Source organism: Etheostoma cragini, chromosome 6, assembly GCF_013103735.1.
Source record: "Etheostoma cragini isolate CJK2018 chromosome 6, CSU_Ecrag_1.0, whole genome shotgun sequence".
NCBI lineage: Eukaryota > Metazoa > Chordata > Actinopteri > Perciformes > Percidae > Etheostoma > Etheostoma cragini.
Genome location: NC_048412.1, coordinates 12,519,215 through 12,538,152, shown reverse-complemented (window position 1 = coordinate 12,538,152; position 18,938 = coordinate 12,519,215). Strand labels below are relative to the sequence as shown.

Sequence of the window (18,938 nt, the reverse complement as noted above, 5' to 3'; positions counted from 1 at the left end):
ACAAAAAAAATGTTCTGCCTACTGTATATAAAAGTTAATGTTACCAAGTAGGGCTGCCGCCTTTTGGACCCCAGGAAGACTAGCTGGTCGTGTAGGCGGCAGCTAATGAGGATCTTTATATTAAATATAAATACCTCTTGGTCAACTACTAATCCATTTTAATGTTTGACAATTCCTTTACAACTAAACTATTATTGAGATTACAATATGGCATTAGTAGCACAGGATTTGCTTACACACAGCTTTCTGCTTTTTTTCCCGATTTTAGTTTTTTACATCCACTTACTCATTTTTAATGGTGTTTTAATCACCTTGTATCAGCTTTTGTCCTAATGAAACATCTGGAATTGTTGAATATATAGTTATGTTCTTTTCTGCATACTCGGATTATGCCTTTCTTACATATCTGCATGTAGATGAGCTTGGTTTAGCTCAATTTCTACACTATGTGATCGATTTTTTTCCAAAGTTGGATGCTAAGAATTTAACATTTGTTTATTTATTTTGAGTGTTATTCATTTTCCTTGAATGTCTTCATTAAACATAATTTTACATAAGTTGCTGCAAACCTTGTTGATGTTCATTTGTAAACTGGAAATGGGTCAAAAAGAAAAATGTATTTATTATCAATGAAGTTGGTTTAAAGATGTGTCAATCACAACATGCAGTTCTGTCTTTAAATATGTTTTAAATGTGTATACTGTGTCCTAAATTATGAGAGGAGCTGCTGGTTGATACCATGAAAATGTATGAACTGACCTATTCTAAATTTAATCAGAGGTGAAATTATTACTAATGCGGTTACTAATCCAGTTCAAATTCAAATTAATTAAAGTCTTCAAAAAGAAAGGTAAATGTTTAACACCAGGATCACCACGACAAATACCTAATAGTCCCAAATGTTGACATTATAACATATTAATTTTTGTGTGTGTGTGTACTATAATGTCCTTAGTTTGTTACCTTCTTTCACCCTGTGCCAGTTATAAATAGGGGTGTAATGTGGTATGCATGTTTAACAATCAGCAGGAACACAGTTCATGTTTTGTTTGGCTTCTGCATGTGCAGAACACAGGTGTGATCTTCCTGCCCGTGCAGGTAATCCCTTTACACATATAAACAAGAGTGACCTAACAAAACCTTTTTTTATGTTGCTCCATTCATAAAAAGAAAATGACTACGGTGACACACTTGAGCCTAGTTCTTTCAAGGCCATTTTTCCAAGAAAGATAATAGGGGTGAGGTGCATTGCAGGGAGTAAATTAATGGGTACATTCCAAGAGACAATAATCAACAATAAATGTTGTTTTTCAGATTTTAATGTAAAATACTGCCTTACTGCAACAAATACTAGTTAACAAATTAACATAGTTGTTAACATAGTTACCATTACCTACACTAAGCCATCTGTTCTCTCCTATGCTGTCTCCAGGTGGATCTTGTCTGACAAGTTTTACCTGAAGACTTTCTAGATGTGTGGCAAAAAGGCATTCATTGATTGCACAAGGCAATTCATAATCAACTTCATCCCACCAAATATTTGATATGTTTAAGTCACAAATTCCATACCTATGTACATTGTTGATGTCAGCTTTGTTGATGATCAAGTAGCTTGCTACCACCACTGCCAGGATGTGAGCCGAGTACCTGCCGACAAGGACACACAGGACCAGAAAATGTCCATCATTAATATTATTTGAAAAATACAGTGTTTATTTTTTTTAAATGAAGTGGGCTGTATGTCAGCGCAGACCAGACACATTTCCCCTAAAGCATGTTGCTCATAAATCAAATGCCACCACAAACACTTCTCCTGTGTCTCTCTGTTCTGTACACCCAATTGTCTACAGCCCCATTGTCCTCCTATAATTAAAAGCCTGTAGCCCTGCACACTTGACATCATCCCTGTCTCTCTGAAAGACAGGTACACAGCTAGTAGACAATTATAGTTGAGAACTCCGTGACTACCACACACTACCACAGACTTTCTGACTCAGTAAAGACCAAATGAAGAGGTGCAGCATAATATGCAAGATCTCTGACAGTATCATACAGTACCATCCAAAGCAGAAGATGAGAAAAGCAATGCCAAGGAGAATGGCCACAGCGTGCCTGACCAATGGATTGGCATGGCTAGGACTGAGGTAGAGACGAAACCAGAACGCAGCAGCCAGGGCAAACAGCTGGCACACCATAAAATTCACCTGTGTGGGAGAGATAGAAATCATATGTCTCCTTTTTAAAATACCTGAATAACAATACTCCTAAATAATTTTGTGACAGCATGATGCATGGGGATTGTTTCCCACTTGGTTCATCATCCCCAGTGGTATCATATACATTCTATAAGGATGTGAAGTTTTCCTGTGATAATTGTTTAGTAGAATATCAAATAGTTGACGTCTTCAGTTTCTCTATGCCATTCTGGAGCGACACCAACAACATTAAATCTACACGTGCAACTATGAACTGCAATGTGGACGTCGATGACAACAAGGGAATAGAATGACCGCACGTCTCTCTAACAAGTGTCACATTTGCAAACTATAAAGTCATAACATAGTGTGACATTCATAAGATAACAGAGCTTGGGAAATGCTGTTTATCAACTCTGAAATATCCCCGTTGTTTTGGGATTCATGGACAGATCCTCCTACCTGATCAAGGGGAAAGCCCAAGTATTCACTGACAGGCAGCAGCCACTCGGATCCAGTGGTTTTAAAGGCAGTGTCCACCCGCTCGCCCATCCTGCGTAGATACTCTGTCGCGACGACTCAGTGTTCCCGGCTGTCTTTTTCCTTGTTCTTTTTTTTCTTTATTGTAACTACTTATAATTTTTCTGACAGAAATTCATTGTTTGGCCAAAAGCCCCCGCGATAAGTCGAGCTAGGCTACACAGACCCGGCATTCAACACTCCCCTCATCCTTCTAGGACAGACCATTCAAGTCAAACAAATTAATAGCTTTTCCGGTCATTGCTTCCAAAATAAAAGCCGGGCGGCGAACGTGAAAAATTAGAAGTTGTAGCATTGTATGCTAGCTGCAAACAGAAAGCAAAAACGAATTATGATATCTAAGAGAGTAAATCTTCTGCAGACTTGTTTTCGACCACAATGTACTCGCAGACACTGTAAAAGGCTATAGTTTAATAACAATTCTCACACAAATGTTGTGTTCCTACATAGACTGAATGGTTCCTACCTTACTATCCCTCATTTTCAAATGTGTTTCATGCGGTTTTATGTAAAAAGTAAATACACTGCGTCGTGAGTGAAGATTTTTTTTTTAAAGAGGAATCTCTGCGTCCACATTTAACATTAGTATATTAAAAAACAACAACGTAGAAACCCATTTCTTCTTACATCCGCTGTGTTAGTCAGGCTCTTGCCACCTTTGCACAACATGAGTTCCCCGCCCTATTTGAAATGAGTGTTTTGGCAGTGACTCATGGTGACTAAACATTACTCGTTAACCATAAGAAAATATGTCTAAATACAATAGGTTCAGAAGGAATCCCATGTTGGTACGTGGTAACGTGTATGTACAACTAGTGTAAAGGTGATTGAATTTGAATTAGTCACTTGAAAATGGATGATAACACTTTTTGTTTTTGTTTTTTTCATTGTTGAGAGGTTATTGCTTTGAGTCATAATTAATGTCAAAACATTGAATGGCTGAGATAATATATACTATTAATTATATTGTGTCTATTGCTGAGAGTCATAATTAATGCCCAAATGGGAAGTTGTGTCAGGGGACACTAAGAATAATGTTGAAGTTTTTGCAAAGGGTGAGTCCAGGGGGGACATTTAAAGTGAGACACCCGCTATGAATTTGCCTTTCTATATAATAAATAATTAATGCGGCATTTAAGAGATTCCCATGAGGGAATTTTCTTCTCTCTTGTACCAGGCCCCGACATGCATTCAAGGGTGAGGTCAGAGGTCAAGATCAGCTACAAAATAGCAGCCTGGTCGAGAGCCAATATCTTAAATTCGCAATCTATTTAAGGGAATCCAGTACATTCTGACCTATTGATCATGTGGCTCTTATGACGGCAAAACACCAAGTGTTGTATGGCCTGAGAAAACAACTTTCAGATCGGTAATGTAAGCAGTGGTGGAAGTAGTTTTCAAATCTTTTACTCAAGTAAAAATAGAAAAACCACATTGTAAAATACACTCTATTACAAGAATAAGTCCTTAAAATTGTATTTAATGAAAGTACTGAGGTATTATCTGTTATCTATTATAATGTACTTAAAAGTAAAAGATACATTGTATATTACATGGTTGTATTATTATAGTTATTTTTATTCATGCATTTATGTGTAAACTGAATTTAATGTAGTGATTGGCCGAATATTATTTTAAGCAATAATAATTTTGTATCTATCTTCCCTGTAGCTTACATATACATTTAATAACATATAAAAGGCACTAATTCCCTCTGAAATGCAGTGAAGTAGAAGTATAAAGCATACAATGAAAGTACTCAAGTAAAGTAGGCCTACAAATTCATCAGAATTGTACTAAAGTACAGTTCTTGATTAGATGCACTTAGTTACATTCCACCACTGAATGTAAACCATATATATATATATATATATATATATATATATATATATATATATATATATATATATATATATATATATATGTGTGAATAAATATGTGAATAAAACATGATGCACAAAAACAAACATGATACTGCTTCACAATATTAAATTAAACCACATTTTAGGAAGAAAATATGACATTTGTTATCATATTTTTTAAATTATTTAGTTTTGTCACTACTTTTTTGCTTAACTGGTTTTACCAACTGCTACAATGATACAATATCGCAGTTACCTATTATCTTAGAGGTCAGTAATTAATGCCCAAATGATATCTTTTCATTATGATCCACAAGGGGCCACAAAACATAAGTTAAGAAAGGGGGCAAACATTAAATAAAGAGTGAACATTTCAATTGTTTCATTCTGCCTCTTCAGCACAACCGATCACTTGCGCCACTTGGTGTCCTGTCAGGGAACACGCAAGGCGTGACAGAGGACGCTGCCTGTTTACAACTGCCAATGAACACGTGGCACATCTAATCTTGAGCTCTCACTGGTCAATACGGCTCTTATGTGGGTGGAGACTTTTCTCTGAAGGACCAATAGCGCCTGTCTTGTAAATTCTGTTTGAAAATTTCCCGGGAAATCTGAGTTTCGCGGGAGGGCTCTTGAGCGCGTAAACCGTATCCCTTCATTCATCAGGCCGTTTCCTGAAGCCATTTCTACACCGGGGGAACGAGAGTTGCGCTACTTTTTAATCCGTTGCATCTGCCTAAATGCACTTTCTTAAGGAAGAATACTTTACAAAAGTCGATAAATCAGACTGTCATCTTTACTTCGGTCTGATTATTTTTGTAATTTTTGCGGCAGATTAGCAGCCATACGGGCTTGAAAGTACTGAGACAAGAAAGGGGTTACCCCGAATACGCAAGATGAGAAGAGGGATCTCCTCGGCTCCGGACAAAGTGCTTTTAGCGGGGGTTGGGGGCTCTCCTCTCGACAATAATATAATTTTAACAACTCTCACGGATCGTTTAAACCCTGGTCAATCCAACGCTACGTATATCCAAATAATAACCACCCCACCGCCTTGCAACATTACACAGACATCAAGTGTGTGTTTATCAGAACCGCAGATAAACAACATTTACACAACTCCACAACAAGCTGCAGCAAACGGAGCAGGACAACGACCCGCACTGGGGAGACCGCCGGTAATCATCTATACAGCTCGTTTCAACATATTTGGCTTGCTACAACTAGCCTCAAACACGACAAAATGTTAGCTTGCTAGGCTAGCCAAGCTTGTTGTTCGGGCAGCTAACATTAGCTGCTTAGCCAGGGCATTCCCTCAACCTAGCGAGGTGGCTAACTACATACCGCTAGCTAAGTTGCCCAAGTGGGTTGGTTAAGTGGTATGTTGACTGTAAGGAAGCAAACGTCGAGTTTAAGTTAGTTTAGGGTTTACTAAAAACGTAGACATGTCCTCTAACAGCGGGCTATGCTAACTTCATGGTGTTTTGAGACCGCTTTCACCCTTGCAGCCAGATGGAAATATTGGTTAGAGATAAGTAACGTTAGCGGTGGCCTAGTGGCTGCTGTTGGTTCCCTAATTTGGGGGTTGGGGGGGATTGTTGGACTACTTGGCTCCCAGTTAGCTACTGTTTAGCGTTCAAACAAGACACTAGTGCCTAATTTGCAAATACATGAGTTTATAAGCTAAAGCTTCACTTCAGTTTTGAAACTAACGTCACTCGATATATTTCTTCCAGTCGTCTCTGAAGATGCAAGCCAACTTGGATCAAGCTTGGAAATGTGTTAGCTTTCAAGGCTACTAGCAGTATTAATTATCAAAGGACCTTAGTCGTTGTCGGCCTTGACCTTAATTTTGCAAGTGTTTTATGTGCCTTTTTTTCAAATAAAGTAACGTTATGGTGCCTTTCATGCCAAGTAAAGTAAAGTGAAACTGGAGTTTGTTGCTGAACTGATAACACATTTCCTGTGTTTTCAACCTGCATAAACCACACAAAATAGTTTCAGCAGCATTCAGGGTTTTGGGGTTGTTCTGGCTATTCATCTTTCATGATCTAAACCTGCCTCTGTATCTCAGGCTGGAGCCATGAGCAGGCAGGGGGTGAGGGGAACTGCTTGCTGATATAAAATGGCTGACATTTTGACTGTCAACAGAGGGCATATTATTCTTTCTCAGACTTGGGGTGAATTAAGTAAGAAAGTGTTTTATTTTAGGGTTTGCTGTACTTAATGAGTGTTAATGGACTGCTCGTCTACATGGTGTTTATCAGTAGACCAGCTCTCTGGTACTGTTGTGTTGCTCAGACATTAAAACCGGATGAATTCTAGCCAACACAAGTATTTAAGGGTTCTCTGATTGTAGAAACTATTCACTAGCTAAGCCACCATGCTATGTAACAGTAATGATGAGAATGCTAATTTAGGCTGGTGAAAATATTGGCCCTCAGCCAGAGAAACAGCAAATGGTGGTTGAGGAAGTCAACATTTGTTTTATAAATGAATGTTGAACACATCCTTAATGGTCTTAAACATGCTGTCAATTACTGCAGTGGTTGCTGAAACCATAGATAATGACCACCTTTGTCTAGGTACACAAGTACTACAATAAAAGAATGTGATTCTGACAGATTATACATTGGTGACCAGTAATTTTGGAGTTAAGATGAACGTGGACGGATGTTAACACTGGATCATATCAAAATAGACTAAGCTCCTGAAACTGCTTCAGAAAGAGCGTTATTTATATTGGATTAATGGGTGAATAAGGTACAGCAAATAAGCGTTTAAATCCTTGGACAGGTTGGGATCTCCTATTGGTAATATTCAAAATTAATTGTGGGGCTAAAAGTATACTTGTTGCCTTTTTTTTTTTTTTTTGAGATTACTGTGAAGCAATGTGATCTACCCCATAGGTGTGACTCACTCTAAAGCAATGTGGGTTTGTCTTACCAATGTATTCAGGTAAGAATAAATCACAACCATCGGTTACTTTTTAACCTTATCTTTTTGACTGATCCACCTTTTTAAATTATTGAACAATACATGCTCTTTTTTGTCAAAACTTAAATGGAAAAGACAACAGAAGAAAGATAGCGTCAGATCCAACTACCAAATGCCTCATCTAACAATGGATTTTCTTGAGTGCACGTTCTTCTTTATAAAATCACTTATTTCTGTTAGATTTCTAAATAATTGTGAATTTTTTTAGGACAATGCCACTAGAGACATAAGATGAACGTAATTTTATTTAACATCATGCATTATTTGTGGTGGCTTCACAGATCCGATGCCTTCCAAATGACCAAAACTGACAGTCTGATTTTTGTCCATCTAGGCAAAAAGGCGGTTGGCCCTCGATGACTCAGACCACCAGTACCAGTCAGAACCAGCCAGGACTCCTAGAGGCAGAGGAGCGTCTTTGGTGGCCAATGGGGCACGGATAAAGACACCTAGAAGTAAGAAGCCCTCGCCAATCTGTTTGTACATGTTCCGTAGTATTTTACAGCCCAATGATACAGAATCATCCTGTACTAAAGGCGGTCCACACCAAGTTTCATACACAAAATCCGGCTCAATACAGCAACTTCATAGAGAAAAAAAGATTGTCACTGATGTTGTGATGCGCTATACATATTCCTCAAGGGTTAAATAACCACTCAGTTCTCAAGTGGAATAGAGTGACCTAGGGTCATTTCACACTTGATGTATGAGAAAAATAGACGTTCAATATTATTGCAAACAATTTTAAATGCAATCACTTGAATTTCACTGAAAAAGACATAGTGGAGCTGAAATGCTGAACGCACACACATATAAAATAATAAATACCTGTTTCAGGAAGGGGGTTTAACAAACTCTGGGTCTAACCATGATCTCTGAGTTGATTTACCCTGAGATGGGAAACTAAGTTTTCGGTTCCAGAACAGCCGATTTGAGTCGGTTCATACAACTCAGAGTAGGTTCACTTAGTTAAGCGAGCACCCTTACTATAAGAAGGCAGCAGGAATGGAGCACTGATACGATTCACCATGGCAACAACCACAAACAGCTGGTCGGTGGAAATACTTATGCGCACATAAAGCGAGTTTGAACATATATTTAGTTAAAAAAGCAACACAGCAGCGGCTGCAAAAGAGAATTTTTGTGGGAGAAAATTGCTGCATGAGTAAATGCTTAGTGTATTAATTTCATATTTAAACATTAATAGATTACTGGTGAAATGTTATTGAACCTATAATATATTTCATTTAGGTGCATTTCTGCGGGTTAAAATAGTCCTAAGCATGCTAATCCTATTCTGAGGCTGCTGCACCATCATTAATAGAATTATTATTCATAATATTTTTTCAAAGGGTTTACATCATTCAACTGCAATCCTGTGGAACTCATTCTTAATGTCACTTACTGGTTAGTGTCAAGGGAACACAGCAAAAATGTTAAATGTTTCAGAGCATTTGAGGCGCATTCTTTGTGCTTTGCCACACAGTGAATAATCCAATCAAATCCAATGTTGTAAGGAAAACTGCTGTTTGTAAAAAACTTAATGTGACAAAGAATCTGCTGTGATGTAGAGCATATCCACGATGGGTGACTTTAGTGATATGAGGACGAATAAGATTATGTAGGCTGCATAATTTAGACTAGGAAGAAAAGTTAAACAATACTGCTCAAATAGGTAGGCTATAGAGCTGTAACGATACACCAAACCTAAGATTTGGTTTGTGTAAAGATTTTGACCCAGGATTCGGTACAAACCTAGAATCGTTTTTTTGTGTGTGTTGTGGGAGGAGTTAATTTTCTGCCGTAAGCATTGTTTTGTCATTGATTAAATGCCACTATGCAACACCCAACAGATACCTTATTTATTGACATTAAATTATTTCAATATTGATCGAGGCAACATCAAAAATCCTTTTGTTATTTAAAATGTTTCCAAAATTGTTTCAGTGGTTCATTAACTAATGAAAAGAGACATAAAAATAATGGTAAAGGTAACAGTAAGGCACAATTCCGCTCCCAATCTGTGGGGGGAACAAAGAGAAAAAGTGCTTACTGTAAAGGTGCTGGTTGACAAGTAGCTAATGCTTGGTCTATAACATTAGCTACCTAATTGTTGGTGGGTAACATAAGATTACCACATTGTCCAACACCCTCAGTTACTTTTAGTAGGATCAATTTGACCACAGTTAACAACTCTGGGCTAACCCACAAATTTATCAGTAACATTAATCTCCAGGGCTAATGTCAGTTAGCCTCCCCCTCCGCTTTTAGCCTTCTTTACAGTTAGCTACATTTACTTGACTAAAAGGGTGTAAGTCACATAAAGGACTACTACTAATAGTAATTTATAGATGTAATATCATTGGATCTGGACGGGAAGGATAACTCTGGGAGATGGAAAGGCTGTGTCACGATTCTGCCGTCTCACTCCGTGACGTATGTTTGTTGATCTGAGTGTCGCGATTTTGGTTTCATATTTCATATTGTTACAGCCCTAGTAGGCTAGTATCTGGAACGGAAAATGCATCAATACTCGGGGCCTCAATATCATCGCCTGACGCATGTTGAACCCCTAGCAAAGTAATAGAGCTTCTTCAACGGAATTGAAGACAAAAGGAAATACCATGTTTTGAAAAATATAACGTTTTATAGTCTGCCTAACACAGTTAATAAACCAACCGTTTTTTTTATTCATGCAGATAAACTAACACAAGGTTTATTGAAAAAAAAAAAACCCAAATCTACAGGTTAGAGTTACCCCTCTCTCAAGTTTGGTTAACCTTTCTTTCTGAAACAGAAAACATAGAGTTTCTCTCATTGCAGGGTTAACGAACTCAGAGTCTTCACTAAACTTGTTTTGGGAAACGGGCCCCGGAACAGTCTACTGAACTATATTTGGAACTTGAAACGGACACAAAATCTGTACCTCAGTGTTTGTGTCCATGATATTTGGCCATTGCATCAGTGCAATGTATTGTTGTTGGAGGGCGAGGCAGGTCACGTGCCGTATGCTGTAACCTTCTGATGAGAGGAACCGATGCTATCAACACGGAGATATTCATATTGAAATACGGCCACCATTTGGTGCTTTATGTAAAACATTACCAGCTGCTGCTTTATCAAAGTTTAAATTAACTGTAAAGGGGACATTCCCAGCTCATAATGACTGAGTCATTTGCGACCAACACTTCCTGACTGAAAAATCTCCAACCTACTTTTAGTTTTCCCAACATTGCAATGTATTTCACTAATAATGTAGTTCAGCACAAAACACAACCTAGCTGTTTTATTAAAATGACCTCAAAGTTAAATCTACATCTTTGTGACACAGTCGCAACACAAACTAAATACCATAAGGTTAATTCAGGTAGGATTTATTGCAGTGTGATTGTGTTGGATTGGATTACACAGTAACGTACTTGTTCTGACACGTCTGCTGCTTGTCTACTGCTGGTTTTGGAAGTCAGGGTGAGCGTAGGTGTCTTCTGGTCTTTTTCACTTTTTGGACAAACTCACAATTGACCTGGGCTTCCTCCTACCTTAACATGACATGACTTCGCATAATCAGACACACCAACTTTCTTAAGCCAAGTGGCGTGTTATCTGTACGAATTTTGAGCTGTCGCCCGCGTATGTTTATGCTGTATACAGTGGACGTAAACATTCATGCAACTTGCCGTATTATTGCCACCTGCCGTGTTATTGTGAGAAGAAAGCGACGGTTGAATTTAATAAACGTGACACGTGTGTCACGATCTTTGGTCTTGGGTGTTTTACTAATCCACCTCCTCAACCAACCTCCCTACGCTGATTTTCGCCCTTTCATACTACTCCTTACGCGTGAATTCAGACGCCATCGCAGGGTTATGTAAGTCCATGGAGGCCTACCGGTGTTGTTCAGATAAGCTATTAAACTAAACTCTAAAAAGTGAAGTCTTGATAACATGCCAATAATGCCATACGAAATGGCGTGTCACCCATACGCCATGTCATGAGAGCAGTCTGCCTACCAAGTAAAACTGTCATGAGGAAGTTTTGTTTGACTTTGCTTGCATAAATTAAATTTTATAAGTCGCTGATATACATAGTCCTTTCCTTTTTTATTTCTCTGTTCCTCCACCATAGCACCCAAGTCTCCACCAGAGAAGACTCGTTATGACACCTCCCTGGGCCTGTTAACAAAGAAGTTTGTGGACCTCCTTGCCCAGTCTTCTGATGGCGTCTTGGACCTCAACCTCGCCGCTGAAACCTTACAGGTGATTTCAGATCAAAACAAATAGGAAAGGGGGTGGTGGAAGGTTATGTAAAGCAGACCTACCTTATAGTTGATGCATAATAAAATGTCTAGGGGACATCTTTAGCAAATATATCTGCTCAAAGCATTGAATTGTTTTGTATGTTTGTGTTAGGGATTTTTTTGTTGCTAAAATTGGTAATTTACAAAGTGAAATCAACCGTTAAATTAGTAACTGAGACATGTATCCTCTACGTTTAGGTACAGAAAAGGCGGCTGTATGATATCACCAATGTACTAGAAGGCATTCACCTCATCAAGAAGAAGTCAAAGAACAACATTCAGTGGATGTAAGTGGTCACCACTCTTAACATTCAAATATTTGACTTCTATATTTTTAAGTGTTTGGTCTTACCTGTTGATCCAAGAACCCACTTGAATTGATACTCTTGTCTACTTAAAATCTGACACATTCAGTTCTCTTGGTTTTTACGTGTGTCTGCCTCCTCCATCTTGTGAGTTATCTCATTGTTTTGAAGACAACCCAAGATATGTATCTTGGCAAAAAATGTTGATTGTTTTTTTTGTATATTCAGATTTTGTTCCTTGTTCTGTAAAGCACAGGGAGGCAGGAGGCTGCGTGCAAGCTGTTACCACTTCAAAATATTAGTACACCTGACTGTTTTGCACTCCACAAATTTAATTATACCCTCGTTCTAAATCAGTTTAAATTCACTAAGTTCACTCTTCTCACTTTCACAGGGGCTGTAGTCTGTTGGAGGTAGAGGGGGCACTGAGCCAGAGACAGAGACTAACAGCAGAGGTTTCTGCACTGGGAGAAGAAGAGCAGAGGCTGGAACAACTGATCCAAAGATGCAGCCTGGATATGAGACACATGAGCGAGTTGCAAAGCAACCAGAAATATCCTTTTGTTAGTTGACATGTCATGCAAAAGGTAAAATGGTTCTTAGCCAATTTATTTTCTTGTTTAAAAACTTGTTCTTCTTAAACTATGTTCTCATAGTTGTGCAGGTAAACGTCACCAAATTATTCACGGTTTATAATTGTTTGAAAGCATGCCTATTCCTGTCTCACACTGAGGCCACGGTGATACCATGGGGATTTCTGCTAGGGCTGCACAATATTTTGTTTCATCATCTACATTGTGATGTGCGCATATAGTCACATTACAGAACTTGCCATGGTAATACAACTTTTTTGCTGCTTGATAACAGAAAACTCAACTTTCACAGATCTCCTTTTTACATTGTTGTTACTGCCGACCCTTCCCCTTTAAGACGTGTGGCCATGGTTGCCCAAATAGCTCAGTGGGTAGAGTGGGCGCCCATATATAGAGATCTAAAATCACTTCAGAAGAGTAGTCCCAGCCCATACTTGCTTTGGTGTTTGTAAAGCATGGAAGTTCAACAAAGAACAGTTCACATGAGAAATGTTCCTTTTTAATTTTTATTTTCAGTGTAGATGCACTCTCCTATAAATCACCCAATTATTTGTCATCTTGTAAAAATGTGTCTTATTTCATAATGCAATAAATATTGCAGGAAAGAAATATATCACAATCTCAATTTATAACATGCAGCCCTAATTTTCATTTTACTAAAATGGCAGTTAAATATATCAGCATGTCTTCTTCTTCAATCTCACTTTAGATAACGATTCTAACTTATGAATTGTTCAAACCGTCTTATCTGTTAAACATATGCCAAATAAAGCAGAATTTATTTAAAATGATAGTGCCAAACGTAAGTAAAGCTTAAAACACCAGCATGTGTAGATACATGGTACAGCAATCACTTCAGCAGTTTGGAGGATCGTCATCACGTAATGATCATTTTCTGGCTTGCATATACGTGTCTGTTGCATTGTAGCGTTATATCTTTAACCCTTTTGTCTGCACATATGCCTATGTAACGTACCAAGACATCAAACAGCTGGGAAACCTCAGAGACCAGACGGTTATTGTTGTCAAAGCGCCCACAGACACCAAACTAGAAGTACCAGACCCTGATGAGGTATGTGTACACTCATAAAAACACACAAGCCGGAGCTGTCATTGTTGTCCCGATGAAACTTTTGCTTCTTGCTTGTCTGTGGTTGGTGGCCTTTTGGCTTCTAGGTGGAAAACTGACAGCTTCACAAAGTAACACTGTTATTCCGCTAGGCACGTGCTATTGGACAAAGCATTTCTCCTGACAATGCACCAGCTGTGGAGGTTGCAATCAGTTTAGGTGACCCCTCTAGGGTTGGTGTTGAGGATTTGTTTTACCAGGCATCTGGGGATGACCGGGACTAAAGCAGTGTCCTGGTCTGTAGCAAACTGGAGTGCATCAGTTTGCTCTGAGTAACTCGTTTTGTTAGGCCACCATTACACGTACAGACTAGAGTACCTTTGGTGTATATGTGTTGGTACTTACACTTACAAGTTGAGGGCATATGGGAAAGAGAATTGTAGTTGGTTTTTAATCTTTCAATCAAGCCGGTCCATCCTTTTAATCATGTGCGGTGCTATCAAATTTTGGGATTTGACCTGATTTTTCTTTTTTCTCTTTCCAGAGTTTGTCCATCCATCTGACCAGCACTAAGGGCCCTATAGAAGTCCTCCTGTGCCCAGATGAGGAGAATGATCCTAGAAGTCCTGTAAAAAATGGCAGCATGGACATCAATGGGAACTCACCTTTCCTCAAAGTCCTTCAAGGTTTGTCTCAGATAGACACAGGTGTGCGTGAATGTTTTTAGAGCTCATTACAAAGAGCAACGTGTCCAACGCATACCTAAACTCGTAATCGAATAAAATTGGTTTTGAGTGCCACCCTCCCACCCAACCCAAGTAAACCCAAGATCTGTTCAGTAAACAACTTTCTCGTGTCCATGCAACTTGTGATTCCAAGCACTGATTCGCTGGTACTTGGGATTTGAATATTGATCCCCAGTGCAACAAACACCATTGCATTGGCCAACAAGGTTTTGTTATGTTGATATGGTTCCTTGACTATGCAAAGATAATAACTAGTTGACTCAACGTTCCTTCACAGGTCCCACCTGCACAACCACTTCTTCCATCCCCTCCCTGGCTCCACCTTCTTCTTCCTCAGCAGTCTCCGTCACTACTCTCTCCCCCATCTCGTCCCCTTACACTAGTCTTCTCCAGCAGACAGAAGACCAGATCCCTTTATCCCTGGGGCCTTTCTTAAACCTCGGGCCTCCTCTTCTGGACCAAGATGACTACCTTTTAGGTTTGGGAGATGACCAGGGAATCAGCGACTTGTTTGACGCCTGTGACTTTGATAAAATGCCCTCTCTTGGCCTGGATGATCTCCTGTGCAGCTAGCATTAGGTAATACAAATATAGTTTACGTGGATGGGAGAGAGATGGAGAATCGGTAAAGGTTTTGATTCCTGTGACTGACTGTGTACTTAATGGAAGCCAATTCTAAATAGCTGGAAAGGAATCATTTTGGACTTTTTTCAGTCCCAGTGGGACTAAATGTCATGTTCTTTCATGGCGTGAGAGATAAATGGCCTTGCATGATTTCACACAAAGACATAACCGTTCTGTGGGAAAATATATCCATTACTCTTTGTCTCAGGCTATGTTAAGCCTCCAGTTTAGCTGTTGTTGCATCTTAAGGCCTTTGCTCTCTGTTTGGTAGCATGAAGGGGAAGGGGAAGGATATCCACTCCCCTTTATGACGCAAGGTTTGCATCACATCACTGTACAGAGAGACCAACAAAGACTGGACAGAGAACAGCTCGAAGGAAAACGCCCCCACACTATCTGACATTCACACACATTGTGGTCGATGGTTTGGGTTTAGCATTACACCCAAGTGTGCAAGATGCACAGATGGAATCAATCAAAATCATCAGAATGCTTAAGAGTAGGGAAGAGGAAAACTGTTTGTTTAAATCTTGAAGGATAATGCAAATATGAGGATTTAACAGGCCTGTAAATCTGCAATTTGGCAAGAAAAGGAGTGGTTTGATTGGTGGTTTCCCAGTTACTCATTTTCTTGATGTTATTGCCAAGTGCTGCGGGAACTATTGATGGCTTTCTATTTCACCAATGATCTGTGTTTGAAGGTTCATAGAGCTAATTGTTAAGTAGGTATTTTAAAAATTAAAATGAATATTAAATGAAAGCATTTTGATACACAGCATTCATGACTACTGTTGCTTTCCTATGGTTAGGTTAGGCAGGCTGAGGTTTTGGTCCCCCGTTTTGTCTCTGCCAGCTCAGACACTTGCGTGCTATTTAGACTTATAACCATGCAGTTAACAAGAGTATGGGTATATTGTACATTTAAGCCCTATTTAGATGTATTAAGAGCTGCAAGGAAGTTCATATACTGTTTTGGAGTGCACATGACAATTATCCAGTGTTAAAGGAAACCGTAAAACAGCAAAGGAAATAAGAATGTACTCTAAATGCTCTAAAATGAGACAGATATGTTTTCTTAGGTGTACAAAATACTTACAGCATGCCTTATTGCTAGTAGTTGGTTAAATCCCCTTGCACACTATGTCTCTCTTGTGCTATGCCCTCCATATTTAAAATGGATTTAGTAGGTACATTTAATAAGGGACTTTTGTTATCTGTTCACCCGATCAGCCTGTGGTCTACTCAAGTGGGCAATCTCATATTTTGTACATGAATACAAAAATGTTCAACATGGAACACATATTGTGATGTTTAACATAACATGAAAAAGCCATCAAACCTGGGTTATGTGGTGTGAAGGAAAAACACCTGATATGCAAACTTGAATATCATCTCCAACTCATATTTGTAATGGCACTTTGTGAAATCAAGACACCAGATTTCCACTTTCTTGCTGCTCTTTGCCTGTCCCCTCCATCGTCATCATCAGCAGAAGCTGCCAAAACCAAACTTAACTTTAATGCCTCCTCATTTAGTTTTTGTTGCTGTCAGATTATGTGGTTTAGAGCTAGTCAGTCAAATTTGAACCGCTTATCGATGCACACTGCCTACTCAGTGTGTACTGAAGCTGTGGAGGAGACAGGATAGGCGCGTGTTCGTCTTTTTAGGTTTAATAAGTGTGGAATTTTAATGGATTTTAATTCTGTAGAAATAACTAATATCACGGCCACCTAAGCAACAAGGGGCCAGAAAGCTATTAATTTAGGCTTCAGCATGTAATGAAGGGCTTTCCCCCCTCCATAACCAGGATATTTATAAAAAAAGAAAAAAGACAAATGGACCCTGTTTCGTAAATTGAGCTAATTCAATGCAACAAGCCATGTTTCATAATGGGCTGGGTGATACTGTTGTCTTTGGACACTGAGTCGTAAAAATTGGTTAATCAAGAATAGCCGGTTGGAGGACTTGGTGAACTAAGAGCTGTAGGGATGTGTTGTTTTTACTGGTATTTGGAACAACGTCGCTTCTTGTGTTTGACATCCTCGGTGATAACAAAACACAAACATTTGCTCTGAAACCCTGGCTTCTAATCTAAAGAAACCTGCGGCCGCAGGTGATTTTGCTGCTGTAACTGTACACTTTCCCCGACCTGATTGATGTGAGCTTGAGTAATTGCATTTGCAGCATGTTTGAGTTATGTCGAAGATCAAGCTTGCTACACAGTAAGCCCACCATGTGTAATATGATGTACAGTTTTCTAAATTCTTCAGCGCACAAGGTACTGTAGGCTACCTCTCACTTAATGTTGGACAATAATAATAGGGCATAGAGGTAATTGCCATAGTGTGTCTGAGTCTTTGAATTCCCCTTTGTCTTAGGAATTAGCCTTGCATTATTTACCCTGATACGAGTACGCCTTTGCTCTTAAATCGATCTCATGCTGTTGCATCTTAAATTTGAATTAGGGGTGCACATTTCATGAGCAGAACAGCGGACAAATTGCAATATTGCAATATTATTTTTTTTGTGTTTTTTTCTTTTCTTCTTAAGTTATTGTCTTTTTTTGTTTCTCAGACCCAATAAGTGGTACACATTCAATAACATCATACATGCAGTCAGTCTTTCACAGTTAGCCATCTGCCCTTTATTGGCCATTAGGAGACATTGCTATGTCTACATACACTGAACCAGGATCAGACTTGTCCTCTACTGAAGTGTGTTGGGGTTTTGCTTCTGTGACACTGTGTGTCCGTTTTATTTTTGGAATAATGTGAGGGAGTCTGGAACTGTTTTTTTTCTGACTTTCTTTTTCATGGAGAGTATTGAAGCCTATTGCAACAGGTTTTTGAGTATGTAAAATCAAAACCCAATATAATATAAACCATCGCCAGTGAACGTAAAATTTGACTGCACAGAATGCACAAAAATGCTCTGATTGACAACACAATTTCCCTATAAGCATATGTATGTCAGTGTATTTTGTATGCATGGAGAATTCCAGCTCAATGTATTTCCCTATTTGGTTCACTAACCACCGTTGTGCTATTTTCTAAAACCATTCAAACACGTAATTATATTTTCCTCCATCTATTTCAGGCGACCAGAATCTGGTCACAATATTGTATCTACTTTTACACAATGGAAACATGATTTTTTGGAAAGATTGTACCTTTCCATGGGTTTCTTATGGAATGTTAAAGATTTTAATGCACCGCTTAAGCTAGTGTCATTGCCAGTGAGTGTGAACAATGTGGTATGGGTGAATTAAAATTACAGCTCCTTCATTTCTAATGAGTGATTCTGATGTGTGATTAGACCTTAAAGAAATATATCATTAGGCTAAATGTGGTGTTTACTATTAGTGAAGATTGAAACAGCACTGTTGTCCCTGCTATTTACCTATGGTTATTCTTAAGCTGTTACCAAATACCATATACTGATCGGTAAATATTCTGTAAAGGTTCAGTGAAAAGTTAACTGTCTTATAGGAAAGAATTGACTGTAAAATGATATTGCTGCCTGTTTCCACTAATTACCGCAAGAGCTGTAATATCGCAACACAATTTGAATGCATGGGTGAAAGTATTAGTGTGCTGTTGAATGTTTAAGGTAAACTAATTTGATGTTTTTGATGTGTGTTTTTCAGTTACAAATTTCTATAACATGTCAAATGGGGAATTTAGTTATTTGTTTGGGGGGGGGGGGGGGGG

General features: G+C 38.8%; 2 protein-coding genes across 3 annotated transcripts in view; one reads left to right on the top strand and one right to left on the bottom strand.

The window, feature by feature from the left end:
• The window catches only part of mboat1 (membrane bound O-acyltransferase domain containing 1), a 38,660-nt gene extending 35,712 nt beyond the window's left edge, over nucleotides 1-2,948 (bottom strand). For both annotated transcript variants that reach the window (XR_004656878.1, XM_034873410.1), the window contains exons 1-3: nucleotides 2,658-2,948; nucleotides 2,059-2,204; nucleotides 1,570-1,647 (exon numbers count right to left, since the gene is read on the bottom strand). Coding sequence is in view for 1 of the 2 variants with exons in the window: in XM_034873410.1 (XP_034729301.1) it covers nucleotides 1,570-1,647; nucleotides 2,059-2,204; nucleotides 2,658-2,747 (314 nt within the window). In the remaining variant the exon portion in view is untranslated. The remainder of the gene's footprint in view (nucleotides 1-1,569; nucleotides 1,648-2,058; nucleotides 2,205-2,657) is intronic.
• Nucleotides 2,949-5,179: 2,231 nt separating this feature from the next.
• Nucleotides 5,180-18,764, top strand: LOC117945728 (transcription factor E2F3-like). Its single transcript, XM_034873414.1, has 8 exons — nucleotides 5,180-5,775; nucleotides 7,929-8,049; nucleotides 11,720-11,850; nucleotides 12,090-12,178; nucleotides 12,591-12,749; nucleotides 13,747-13,861; nucleotides 14,403-14,544; nucleotides 14,882-18,764. The coding sequence occupies exons 1-8, from the start codon at nucleotides 5,494-5,496 to the stop codon at nucleotides 15,175-15,177; spliced, it is 1,335 nt and encodes a 444-aa protein (XP_034729305.1). The 5' UTR covers nucleotides 5,180-5,493; the 3' UTR covers nucleotides 15,178-18,764.
• Nucleotides 18,765-18,938: the final 174 nt, after the last annotated feature.

Excerpts from the sequence above, each read along its gene's own strand:
- LOC117945728 (XM_034873414.1), top strand. The coding sequence starts at position 5,494 with ATGAGAAGAGGGATCTCCTCGGCTCCGGACAAAGTGCTTTTAGCGGGG. Across the intron at positions 5,776-7,928 it reads CCGCACTGGGGAGACCGCCG|GCAAAAAGGCGGTTGGCCCT; the intron begins GTAATCATCTAT and ends TTGTCCATCTAG. Across the intron at positions 14,545-14,881 it reads TTTCCTCAAAGTCCTTCAAG|GTCCCACCTGCACAACCACT; the intron begins GTTTGTCTCAGA and ends GTTCCTTCACAG.